We start from the raw sequence: 13,292 nt of genomic DNA, 5'->3' as shown, positions 1-13,292 counted from the left end.
GAGATCCGCGAAGCCTGGACGCGCTGAGATCAGCGCGCGCAGGTTTCGGGATGCCGGCAACACTCCCCAAGCAGCGGGAGCGTTCCCGCTGCTTGAGGAGAGATCCGCGAAGCCTGGACGCGCTGAGATCAGCGCGTGCAGGCTTCGGGATGCCGGCAACTCTCCCCAAGCAGCGGGAGCGTTCCCACTGCTTGAGGAGATCCCCGAAGCCTGGACACGCTGAGATCAGCGCGCGCAGGTTTCGGGATGCCGGCAACACTCTCCAAGCAGCGGGAGCGTTCCCGCTGCTTGAGGAGAGATCCGCGAAGCCTGGACGCGCTGAGATCAGCGCGCGCAGGCTTCGGGATGCCGGCAACTCTCCCCAAGCAGCGGGAGCGTTCCCGCTGCTTGAGGAGAGATCCGCGAAGCCTGGACGCGCTGAGATCAGCGCGCGCAGGTTTCGGGATGCCGGCAACACTCCCCAAGCAGCGGGAGCGTTCCCACTGCTTGAGGAGAGATCCGCGAAGCCTGGAGAGCAAGAGGGGTCAGTGCGCACCTACCGCTCTCGCTCTCCAGGCTTCAGCGAAAGCCTGCATTCGCCCCATAAGACGCACCCACATTTCCCCTTCATTTTTGGAGGGGAAAAAGTGCGTCTTATAGGGCGAAAAATACGGTATATATTATTTTTTACAAAAATAAGTGGGACAATTTTACAGCCAACCCACAGTTAGTATTCTGATACATGGAAATTTGCCTTCCTGTCAGGATGTTAGATGAGGATGCACCTTTCTCCACTTTTAAATTTGTATGTAGAAATGATTCAGAGTCAAGTGAATTAATAAAAGGCTTTAAGACTCTTTTCTGCTGGTCTTACCACAGCTTGCTCAAACAGTTCCCTTAGCTTCTGTTCCGATTCACCAGACACTCCCGACACAATCTCAGTAGCAGCTACTTTGAGTATTGGCAGTTCAAGCTCCTAGAAAAACAAACACAAATGAACACAAAATAAGATTATTATAGGAAAGAGACTAACCAAGGCTCAGGCATTTTACAGAAGCCTCTACCGTGGAGGGCTGAACGGGGAAGGGAGAGTAATATCACACCTTGATTCAATGGGCAATGCACAAAAAGACTTTAACAGATAACAGTGTCATGAGATTTTGCAGTTATCCAGGGTGTGCTACTCCCTTGTACAGTACCATTTAAAAGACAAGGAAAGGCAACAATTGAGGAGACTCTAGATTGCAACCCAATGACCTCCTGGGAGGCCTGGCCTGCAGGAAGAGAAGAGAGAACTTGTGTATCAAAATTCTTTCCCCCTATTCAAAAAAGTACTGGGCACCATGACATACAAAGCAGGAAGAGGCCCATGCAGCTTCAACATTTTAAACTGCTTTTCACAGTGCTTCCACTAGCAGTGTTATTCAAGATGCTACAGAAATGCTGTACGGAGGTTTGTTTTTTTAATGCAGGTTTTGAGCTTCACCAGCTATTACTTTGCAATGTATTCTGTAACATCTTGAATGCAAGAACTAGCAGAAGTACTTGTGTACAGGCAACTTCCCATTTATGTGGAGGCTATGTTCCAAAGCACCATGCATTTAAGTGAAACCGTGCATATTTGAAACACCACTGAAAATACCTGCAAGCACCCCATTCCGCCCCAGCCCCTTTTGTGACATTTTTGTGATTTTTTTGGTTACTTCCAGGTTCAGTGCGATGTGCACATGCACAGTCACATACATATTAGACATGCCTAAAACCATCTCTGCCTGCATTAAAAATACAAATACACCTGAGGTTTGAAGGTAGAGTAAGAAAAAGTATACACCAATAGTCTCACCCCAGCAATTGCCTGAGCTAATAACGTCTTCCCACACCCTGGTGGTCCATGCAAGAGAAATCCTCGAGGTGGAACAGCTCCTAAATAGTTGTATACTTCAGGATGACAGATATGTATCAGCATCTTGCACACTTCCTACAGTGAAAATGGGAAAAAATTGTCCTATCTTACTTTTTGTAACAGTTAACAGTTTCCACATCCTCCCAGAATTCTGTGTTCTCCTGCCCTGTCACCATATGAGATCACACCCAACCAGTGAAGGGATTCCGACCGATGCAAATAAGTAAATTCTGCATTATCTCATCTTTGCAAATGTTATTAACAGCACTATGTGTCTTTATCACAAGCGCAGAGATAGCACTTGGGTCACAGCGCACCTTTCATTTTAAGACACGGAAGTTTCTAACCCTGAAGGCTGAAGATATGCTTGAATGTCTGTGAACAATGCCTGGCGCAATCATAGCATTCCTAAGGTATCTAAGGCTAGTGCTTCAGTTTACTCTCCTACTGCTAGCAAAAGTGGAATCATGCAATAAAGCAAGTCTGTAGAATTTATTTTTTTACAGCTAAACTGAGGTTAGCTCAGAATAGAGTTTCAATTTCTTTTACTGCGAGGCAAAGCACTGATTCAGGATTTGTGGATTACACCTTTAAAAAATAGCCTTACACCTAAATAATGCTGCATGAAACAACCCTCAGCATTATGTAGATGCTCATCTCTTTCACTGTATAAGTGATTTTCTTGACAACTTTTATCCAGTCAGAGGGAGGAATTAAATGTTGAGCTAAGGTGACTGTTCTGTTATGGCAAGCTTTTCAACTTGCCCATCACAACAGCCCCTCCTCCTACCCTCTGGTACCCTTTCTCCTGAGCCACTCAAAGCCATTTTCGCGAAGTGCAGGGTTGAGGGAGAGCACTGTCTTTGCGCAGGGCTTCCACTGATGGCACTCATTAGTTGAATCCCGCCCAGAGAGTTTAGTTAACTCTAACCTTCAGAGTGTCGTCATTGCCTCCTATATCCTCAAACTTCACGGAAGAAGTTCTCAGCTCAAACCCTTTCTGTTTAACTGTAAGGAAAAATGGAGATATTACTAGGACAGTGAGAACACAATCTGCGAGGTATTCTCATCAAGTACATGGAAAGCACGGGGGGGGGGGAATTAAGAAAAGATTGGACAGAACAAGGTATTACATTTACAAAAGAGCCAGAGAAATAAGCAGTGGCTTTCTTGTTTCTTTGTTTAAATATTCTTTGGTGCAATGTCTCTTACTCTTCTGTTTTCTCAAAGCAGATTCTATTTCTTCATCTACTTCCTGAGATTCGTTCCTCCTTTTACTTCTCTTCCTCTTGGGTTTCTCCAGAAAGGAAACATCTTTTGAATCCTAGAGTACAAATAAGATTTTTCTATTTAGTCTGCTGACATTCTTTACCCAGTAAGCCACACCAAAAGCAGCAAAAATTTTTTTTAAAAAAAACCTTTAAACTCAATCAATAGAAAAATGAACTGGTAAGCCAAATGTACCCCAAGAAGGAAATGCCAATAAAATGCCCAGCGGAAGTTATTAAGTATGACATCATTTGACAGCTTTAAAAAACATACAGTATTCATTTAGACTTTCCCTTTTTTAGCAAAAAATATAGCTGCACACAAGTTATTAGGGTTACCCCAACATGGACAAAAAACGACACAAGCAGTAGTTTGGGTCTGACTAATTCCCCCGTTTTTAATAATATAGTACCATCAACATACATTTAATGGGCTGCAATCTTAACCCCTGGGAAGAAAGCCCAATTGAATTCAGTACGACTTACTTCCGATAAGACACGGTTTGGATTGCACCAATAGCTGCACAATATGAAGTGCAATATGAAGAGTTGTGGATTGCTGGTAACAGCACATCTCAGCACATGCTACATAACACAAATAGCCTATGTACAATCACATTACACAACTGCATGATGAGGGCACATAAAACTTTTACTTAAGCATAATGTTCCTGTGACTGCCTCGCCTCCAAAAGGTTATTGTAGAGTTGGTAAAGGTTCAGAACAGGGCAACCCAAATGATGAAAGGGATTCAGCAACTCCCCTATGAAGAAAGGATGCTACATTTGGGACTTTTAAGTTCAGAGACAAGGTGAGTAAGTGGAGACATGATAGAAGTTGATACAATTATGCATGGTATGGAGAAAGTGCAAGGAGATAGATTTTTTCTCACCCTCCCTCATAACACAAGAAATGCCCAGACATCCAGGGAAAATGAAAGTTGGAAAATTCAGGAGAGATAAAAGCGCTTCTTCATGCAGTGCATGGTGAAACTATGACGCTTGCTCCCATGGAAGGCAGCGACGGCCACCAACCTAGAGGGCTTCAAAAGAGGATCGAACAAATTCAGGGAGAAGAGGGCTATGAAAGGCTATTGGCCATGATGGCGATGTTCTGCCTCTATCATTGGAAGCAGTAATGCTTCTGAAGACCAGTTGCTGAAGTACAGTACAGGGGTGCTCTTGGGCTCAAATCCTGCTTGAGGGTTCACAAACCTTCCCTTTCTCTTGATCTGCTTGATCTACTTCCTTTCAAGTGCCAAACCTTCTTAAAAACTATAAAAAACTGCCGCCGATCATTCTGGATTTGTGAGAAAGGCATTTCTGGTTTGTTTTATAACATGCCAACTGCAGTCAATCTTTTATTAGCTATTTCCCGGTGGGTGGCAAAGTGATGACTAACTTACCAGCTCTCTGTTTGGCTTAGATGTTGGGAAGCTTCCTTCCCTTTCTCTCTCTTTCTATCCCTTTCTCTCTCTGTTTCTCTCTCTTCTTTGGAATCGCAGCACAGCCAAACTGTTATGCCATACCTTGTGGGTTTGGCTGGTATGTTAAGAGTGTATAAGCTTATCCTTGCAGGGGGGAAAGCCAAGACACAGTCATTTAAGCGTACTTGTCTTGCACCTATGGCTCAAAGCTCAAGGAACTTGTGAGTCCTAGTAACTCGTGAGGTGAGTCACTGAAAGACCCTGAGAGCTGGCCTTAAGTCTGGCCACCTGCCAAAGTGAGGATACTGATTGTCTGTAAACAGCTGGGGTGTCAGTGACTAGATTAGAAAGTTTTACACAAAATGATGTGATTAGACAAACCCAGTCTTAGTGCGTCACAAGGAAGGCTCTAAGGGGGGGGGGGATGTTTAAACAATGCAAGCTAGATAAGGGTGTCTGGAAACCTGTGTGGTCCTATCGACCCTGATAACGTTATGATTTGTCATAAAATAGACAAAATATTGTTTTACACATTATGTGCTGCTTTCTCATGCAACATGAGAAGAACAGGTTCTGGGCTAAGCAGCTGTAGATAATGAGCAACTAATAACCTTAAACAACATTTTGCAAAAAGCCCGTTGACTCTCCAGAACCTGATGCATGCATGGTTGGCTTTTGTTTTGCTTTTTTGATTAATTCTCTCAGTCATTCAAATAGGATGAGAATTGAGCACAAGAGCTGTAAAAACACTGATTTTCCACTGAATTAAGGAAGAGGGACCCTGAAACATCACATGACCATTCACATCTCATCTAGGCTGAGGACTACCTGGAACATGTGGGAGTTGTGGGAGGAAGACACAAAAAAAGTTATATGGTCCCCGTCCCCCCAGTAGCCTTGGGGTGCATTTTACATGTGCCAACAGAGGGATTAAGGCCAAGGAAGTCTGGACGTGTGTCAAAAGTTAAACAATGATGTTTTCTAGATGTGCAGCCAGCCATATACTAAGGCAAGGCTGAAAACAAAGAACAGGGTTTGTGCCAACACTATGACAAAACATAACACGGAACTTGTTACTCAAAGCTATGCATCATCATCATCATACAACGCAACAAGATGTGTAAATGGTCTCAGTTTTGGTGAGGAGATTCCCTCTCACTGCAAACTCAGGAGAACACAAATGGAACCAAAACCAGGCCACTGAGAAACAAGTGGGAAAAATCCCCGCGCTCAGATGAATATTGCGGTATGCAGAAATACAGAATATTCTTTTAAAAATAAACCAATGACTGAGCACGTTCACTGATCTTCAAGAGCCACTGTGTTTTTGAAAACATCTGAAATCGGTTAAAAACAACAACAACATTAGAACTGCCTTTAGCTGGCGAAGGTCATACTAGTTTAGGAATTTCAGTTTCTGCAATAACGTAGCTTCCTAAAACTATTTTAATAGTACATTTTAGATGTATGCTTTATTGTTATTGTCAGGGAACTGACATCGGAGCTAGAGGCGGAGGGAAGGCTCTCAAATGATGCTGGAGAAGGGCCCAGCAGGGAGAGAGGCAGCTCCGCAGATGGGGAAGCAAATCAGCGCAACACCAGGGATATAGAGGGGCTGATGGGGGAATCGGCGAGAGGGCTCCAGGACTCTTCACCGGACACCAGCGGGGAGAGCATGGGTCCTCCGCTACCCACGCCCACCCTGCGCAGAAGACTTCCGCGCAGAGAGAGTAGGAGGAGACTGGGTGTCAAACAACTTTTATGTTGGAAAAGATTTAAGAAACGCCCACTGACGGATTCTGCTAGCGACTGAGGCAGCCACGAAGTGAAGGGCTGTCCAGACTGAAAGGTTTAGCAAGGCAACAAAGCCTGGAGAGGCGGCAACTTACGCACAAGCAACCCATACACATTACAGTTATTGACCCTAAGTTTTCGTGATGGGACAGGAAAGAGGGAAGAAATTCTCTCTAATGTCAAGACATTACCTCAACCATCTGTTTAGAACCATCACTTTCTTCTGCACAAAGGTCGATAAAAAAATTTTCCTCTTTCCTGTCTGGGGTTTTATCAATAAACCAGCCACCTTCTGAGATCCTGGTATCAGATGGCGCTTGAGTGGGAAGCCTATTCGATCCAGGCTTCTGTGAAGGAGTGCTGGACATTGTCTGCGAACTCTTGGGAGATGCTGGAAGAGAATCTGGATTTCCTTTCCGGTATAAGGTCAACAAAGATGAGTTCATGTGATTTGAGGGCTGAAAAATATAATATATATTTATAAAAGAATCAATGGAAGGTTATGAATTTTTTAAACCATAGTTATTTTTCCTAGTGTGCTTAGCTACAGAATACATTATGCATAAAATACTGAATGGTACATTATAAATATACCAGAACTGTAACCAACCCCTTGCCTTCTTGCCTATACAGGTAGGCAAGAGTTCTCCAGCAAGTAACTGACTTAACAAATAACACTTATGCATTTTAGTCACACATGCACTTCTTATTTCTGCCCAGGTGAAGGCAGACCTGGGACAAGCACATATGTAGTTGACTTTCACCCACTTTTTAAAAAAATGAATTTTATTAGAACATAAAGAAAAACACAGAACATTATCAAATATCTCCCCCCAAACTAAAACATTAAATATCTTAACACAGAAAAAATAGAAGAAAAAGAAAGACAAGAAGAAAATAATAAAAATAATAAGAAATAGAAAAAGAAGGTCCGTTTCTCTATCTGCCAATTATATATAAAGTAATTATTCAAAGTATCTGACATCTGCACTTCAGAAAATTTCTGGCTGTAAATAGTATCCAGTTTTTCCTCATTCTGTAGGATATTTCCTTCCACCCTAGTTTTATCTCTCAGGAAGTCCATTATAACGCTTCTTTAATTCATATATTTCTACTGTTCTGTATTAGTATTTTTCTGGCTCTCTGCGATGCCTTTCTCTTTAAGGGTTGCTTTCGCACACCTTTTCCAACATCAATTTGCAATGTGAGTGTCACAAGTCACACAAGCAGCAGTATGTGGCACACCTTGACAGGAGCGTTATTGTTTGGATTATGGCAAAACCAGGTCTCCTGCTTCAATAGATAAGAGGCAAACCGGCCAAAGCCACTAGATGGCAGGAGCTACATATGTATGATAATGCACTGTACCAGGAGTGGCGCTGTCCATCTCACGTAGTTGAAATATATATAAAAATTGTCCAGTAGCACCTTAGAGACCAACTAAGTTAGTTCTTGGTATAAGCTTTTGTGTGCATGCACACTTCTTCAGATACACGGCTACCTACCTGAATCTCACGTAGGTTTGAAGAAAAGGCTGGCCACTACTGATTGAAGGCTTTTTATCTATATCCACTGCATACACTTGGTTTCAGAACTATAAACTATTCTTAGAACACATAGAAAGAGATGCATTTCATCAGACAACAGTTCAACACAGTCACACTTACTGGGAGTCCTGTGTCAGTGTCCGAAGTATCCATGCAGCTTTCTGAATCACTTAGGAGAAAGAAAGGATCTTTTAACAACAATAAGTTTGGCATTATTCTTTAAGACAGAGACCCTGTGGCCTTTCACATGCTGTTGGATAGCAACTGCCATCATCCCTGACATAGGAGCCCTGCTAGATCAAACCAAAGGTCTATCTAGTCCAGCATTCTGTTTCCTACATGATTTGTAATACTACCCATAGTTTGCTGGGAAACAGAAAGAGGGGTTAGTATCTGCTCTGCAGGAGAGAATTGCCCGACTATGGTTCTGAGATCATGCAGTGTTACATCTGACCTGGACCAATTAATTTCCATGGCTTTATAAAAAGTTCTTAACTCTTGGAATTAAGTAATTTCAACTTACTCTTCCTCCCCTTTGCATCTTGCTTTCTTTGCCAGATGTTCATCCTCTAGAGCAGCTAAATCTTCAGACTTCAGCTCATCGTTGATTATCCCAAAAACTGTTGAAGAAAATTAATAAACATAGATGAAAGCAAAGAACCCCATAATCTCGTTTGGCAATAGCGAAACCAAAAAGAGGAAACACTTTGAACAGCACAATCCTATTTGCTTTTAATTAAGTCTCAATGAATTCAAAGCTCCTGAATAAGACCATAGCCTAAGTAAGTGTTAGATCTACCTAGGATCCACAAATCACAGTGAATCTGGCCTAGATCCACTTGATGAGGAGCAGGCAGAATCTTAAGATACTTTTGGATTACCCACAACTACCTTTGACGCAATGATTTTTTATTATATTTTTAAATTATATTTGTATACCACTCTTCATATGAAGATCGCAGGACGGTTCACAACATAGAAATACAGAATGAGAAAACAAAATACATAATAAAACAAAAACACACCAATAACCCCCCAAACACATTTAAAGGGCATAGAATCCGCCAAAGGCCTGGTTATATAGAAACCTTTTCTCTTGTCACCTAAAGATATGCCATGAAGGCACTAGGAGAGCCTCACTGGGGAGAGCATTCCACAAATGGAGAGCCACCACAGAAAACGTCCATTCTTGTGTCGCCACCCTCCAGACGTCTCATGGAGGAATATGAAGAAGGCCCTCAGATTATGATCTCAGGATCTGGGTCAGTTCATATGGGGAAAGGCGGTCCATGAGGTATTGAGGTCATGAGCCATTTTAGATCTCAAAACGAGCACTTTGAATTGGGCCCAGAAACAAAGCAGCAGCCAGTGGAGTCAGGACAGGATCAATGTAATATGCACAAACAGTCTTGCCCTGGTAAACAACCTGGCCACTGAATTCTGCACCAGCTGAAGTTTCCAACTTCATCTTCAGAGGCAGCACTACGTATAACCTGTCAGGAGTTCAGCCTACACTCGAGTAGGACCCTGGCAGAGACACATACCCAACTGGCATGTTCCCTCCCTCCTGGTCGATCGTTTGAGAGCTTCATAAACTTTCTTCAGCCCCAACATCACAGCGACCGGTGTCAACCGACACCGGCATACTTAGGGATCTGCAGAGTTTGTGCATCTTGTGTGACAGACCTCAGCAACTCAGCATTTTGGTTAATCTACTTTATTTACATATAAACACACATGGAGCACTGCAACATGGCTCCCTCTCTCTCTAGCATCAGAGAGCAAAGGGAAAAAGAACAGAGGACAATAGTCCCACTTCACGGAACAAGGTAACACAAACATCCTGTCTCCGTCACTTCCCACTCTGTGGAGTCAAAACATATACCATCATGTGAAAGACAAACATCCCATGACTGCAATCATGGAGCAGGAATTCTAACATAACCTAGAGGTTACTGGAGCATAGACAGAAGTTAAGCTATTCCTGTCCAGATATGGGTGCAGCTGGGCTACCAGTTGAAGCTGATGGAAGATACTCCACACCACTGAGGTCATCTGAGCCTCAAGCAACAGCAAAGGATCTAGAAGTACCCCCAACCTATGTACCCTCTTCTTTAGAGGAAGTGTAACCCCTTCAAGAGAGGGCAACCTCCCATCCATCTAGTCTAGGGAACAACCCAACAGCAGTGTCTCAGTCTTCTCTAGACTGAGCTTCAGTTTGTTGGCTCTCATCCAGCCCATTACCAAGGACTGAATGTTCACTTCAAATTCAATATTAAAAAATGACTCACCTTTCTCTACCTGTATTCTAAAGGCATTTCTTTTTCTTCGTCCATAATCAGCACTGGAAATCAATTTTATACATTAGTCTCAGTGAAGTCCTTCTTCTGCACATGTTGCATTTCCAGCAAAGACATATAATCTAACCATTGTAAGAAGGAAATTAGCCTTATCCTGAGTTATTCAGGTCAAATATAGGGAAAGATTGGGACCAATATTTAACAAAAGTGGCCTGTTTTCCAAATTACAATTGACTTGCAATTCATGTGTACTTAACTTGCATGAATTCAGTTTTACAGTTTGGCCAGGGGAAAGGAAGTGGGGAATGTAAGCAATCTCACCCGCCATTGTACTCACCTCAGGAGTTTGGAGGTGCAGGGAGAGTGTGTTTTGACTATATGCAATTTTTGCTTTACAAGCTAACCCCAGATCATAACCCCCACGTAAGTTGTGACTCAACTGTACATTCTTTATCAAATAACATATCCTTCTTCAGTCTGCCATGGGTTCTACCATGGGAGGCCCTTTAGACTCAACAGAACCATGCACAGGTGTAAGGTTCTCCTTATGAGATAGAGGTTGGTTCACCTTTTCCTTAACCCCAATCCAGCCTGGGCTAAACAAAGACATTGGATTCTTATCTCACTATACATGACTAAACCATTTCTCACCTCCTCACCCCTTGCCTTCTCCTGTAAGACCTATTACAGTCGTTAAGAGTCGTCAACAGGCTCTCCCAGCTATCTGCCTATCTCCCATTCCCACCACCCTTCTGAGTAACACCCCTCCCCACCTTCTCACTATATAGAAGGATCTGGCAACTTCTGTTTCAGTGTATCTGAAGAAGTGTGCATGCACACGAAAGCTCATACCAAGAACTAACTTAGTTGGTCTTTAAGGTGCTACTGGAAGAATTTTTTTTTTATTTTGTCCAGTATAAGTTATCCATGCTGCAGAGCACAAGTAACTTGCTGGCAGAGGGAGGATATGTAAATGGGCCCTAAGCCTGGGTGAGTCCTGGGCTCTCCTCTTCCAGCACAGTCCTGAAAAGGTGACGAACATTTTCTGTTATTTTTCCAACTAATGGAAATTATTTATTTTTCCAAATCTGGAACTATTGCTTGTCATGGCTAAAGTCTTTGACGGCAGAAACTGGAAAATGCTGGAAGATTCTAGTTCATTCTAGAATATTCAATTCTGTTGCAAATATTGTTTTGACTATTTCAAGGTCACACTGAGCCATGAGAGATAAATTTGTGCGCTCAACGAGCTGGTCATTCTCTCTCTTACTTTCGTTTGTACCTCATGTGTTTGCAGTTTTTTCTCTAAAGTTTTTTTTGTAATGAAGCCTTTTTGCCTTTAGTAAGTTTTTCTTTTACCGATGGACCTTTAATTCTGTGTGTTTTATTACTACATTCACTACAAATATACACTTCTGGGACTCTGCTATTCATCAGGACACATCAGAGGGCCTAGTTTTAACTATAGTTTAGGCCAGGGGTCAGCTTACTTTTTCAGCAGGGGGCTCTGCTCCTCCATTGGCATCACTGCGAATAGGAGCAGGGAAAGGAGAAGCATATGAGTCCCTGAGCCTAAATCACACTTTATAGTTATGTATAAGCCCAGTCCTTGTGTTTATCATCAAACAAGTGTAAGAATTCAATATCTTACCTGTATGTTTTCTGTAGCTCAGCAGCTAAAACTCCAATGTCAACATACTTGCCACATTTGTTACTCTTCAGGTACTGTAATTGATAAAAAATTTTAAATATAAAAAAAACTTTAGTACAGTACTTGCATACGTGATAGGTTTATGAAATTCAACTGTGGTTTTTTTAGTTTTTGGACAAACATCAAATAAACAATTGCTCATTGTATGAAGGTTCTAGCACTGCTTTTTACAAATGTGAATTGTGATATGTGAAGAGAAGCAAGGGGTTTATTTATTCACTCCTCCTCAGCTCAACCATTTGGAAGCCCATGGGCTAAAAGCATGGCACAATACCTTCTACCATCAACATTTAACTCATCCATCTCACACTAAAGACCAACAGCCCAATCCTATGCTATCTGACAAGGACATGCCTACCTGTTTCACTGCAGGTATAGTAATATGCCCACTGATTTCATAGGAGGAGGATGTTCAATGTGGTTAAAAATCCACTGAACTCGGCAGACATGATAAACACGCCTAGGTTGCATGACTCCAAAATACACTCGCAAATCAATCCCGCCAGACACATTGGGACTTATTTCCAAACCGAAGATGGTAAGGATGGGGCTTTAAATTTATCCCGCAACTATATATTAATTCAGTTCAAGGTAAAAAATATATCAGCTTGGTCTGCAGAACAAAGTACGGACTTGATCGCCCAGTGCTGGATGTGCGAGACCTGGCTACGGCTGCTGGGTTGGCGTAGTGCGGCAAAAGCAATCTAAGTAGGCTCAGAGACACGCTTTTCCTTGCCCAGGGTGCAGAAAGAAAGCCCAGGCGGCTCAGCTTATGGGGAGTCCACCCCATAAGTGAAGGACCAGGGGAGAGAAACGAAGCGGTACCTGCTTAATCCGATGCTTCAGCCGAGGATCCCCTGCGGGGCTGCCTCCTCCGCGAATCCGCATGGCAGCGCCGCCGCCGCCGAATTCCGCCCCTCAAACGAAGCGGGAGCTCCGCCTCCCTCCGCCTCAGACTCCTTGAAGACCCCGGAAATCGGCCTCGCCTTGAGGCACGACCCCCTCGGGAAAGGGAAATGCAAAGAGGCGGGTTGGAATCCCCGTGCAGGCACTGCTTTAGACGCCTAGCACCCACCCGACTCATGAAGGCACAAATTGGCGTCACCCTCCGGTCTCATTCCTGATTCAAGCCCCCCGTTCCAACCCTTCCACTCCCGGCGCCTATGATACTTTCTAGCTTCAGCTCTCTCTCTACGGAAGCATTTCGTATCCCTTGGTCCTGTGTGTGTGGGGGGGGAAACGCAGCCCGCCTGATGTCTTTGGACTCCAATTCCCATCATTCCTAGCCACCGTCGTCAACAGTCAGGGATGATGGGAGTTGAAGTCCAAAAAGAAAAAAAAATATGGAGAGCCTCACGTTTGCC

The 13,292-nt window shown here is 43.3% G+C and overlaps 1 protein-coding gene across 1 annotated transcript in view; it reads right to left on the bottom strand.

The window, feature by feature from the left end:
- NVL (nuclear VCP like) overlaps positions 1-13,271 on the bottom strand; it is a 42,731-nt gene extending 29,460 nt beyond the window's left edge. Inside the window, exons 1-10 of the mRNA XM_081186387.1 lie at positions 12,754-13,271; positions 11,869-11,942; positions 10,209-10,261; positions 8,441-8,537; positions 8,038-8,086; positions 6,562-6,828; positions 3,095-3,206; positions 2,814-2,890; positions 1,823-1,957; positions 854-955 (exon numbers count right to left, since the gene is read on the bottom strand). Coding sequence (XP_081042513.1) covers positions 854-955; positions 1,823-1,957; positions 2,814-2,890; positions 3,095-3,206; positions 6,562-6,828; positions 8,038-8,086; positions 8,441-8,537; positions 10,209-10,261; positions 11,869-11,942; positions 12,754-12,816 — 1,029 coding nt within the window. The 5' untranslated portion in view covers positions 12,817-13,271. The remainder of the gene's footprint in view (positions 1-853; positions 956-1,822; positions 1,958-2,813; positions 2,891-3,094; positions 3,207-6,561; positions 6,829-8,037; positions 8,087-8,440; positions 8,538-10,208; positions 10,262-11,868; positions 11,943-12,753) is intronic.
- Positions 13,272-13,292: the final 21 nt, after the last annotated feature.

Source organism: Podarcis bocagei (genome assembly GCF_964188305.1).
Source record: "Podarcis bocagei genome assembly, chromosome: 3".
Classification (NCBI taxonomy): Eukaryota; Metazoa; Chordata; class Lepidosauria; order Squamata; family Lacertidae; genus Podarcis; species Podarcis bocagei.
The sequence above is the reverse complement of the archived record's forward strand: the minus strand, read 5'-3'. Positions and strand labels throughout refer to the sequence as shown.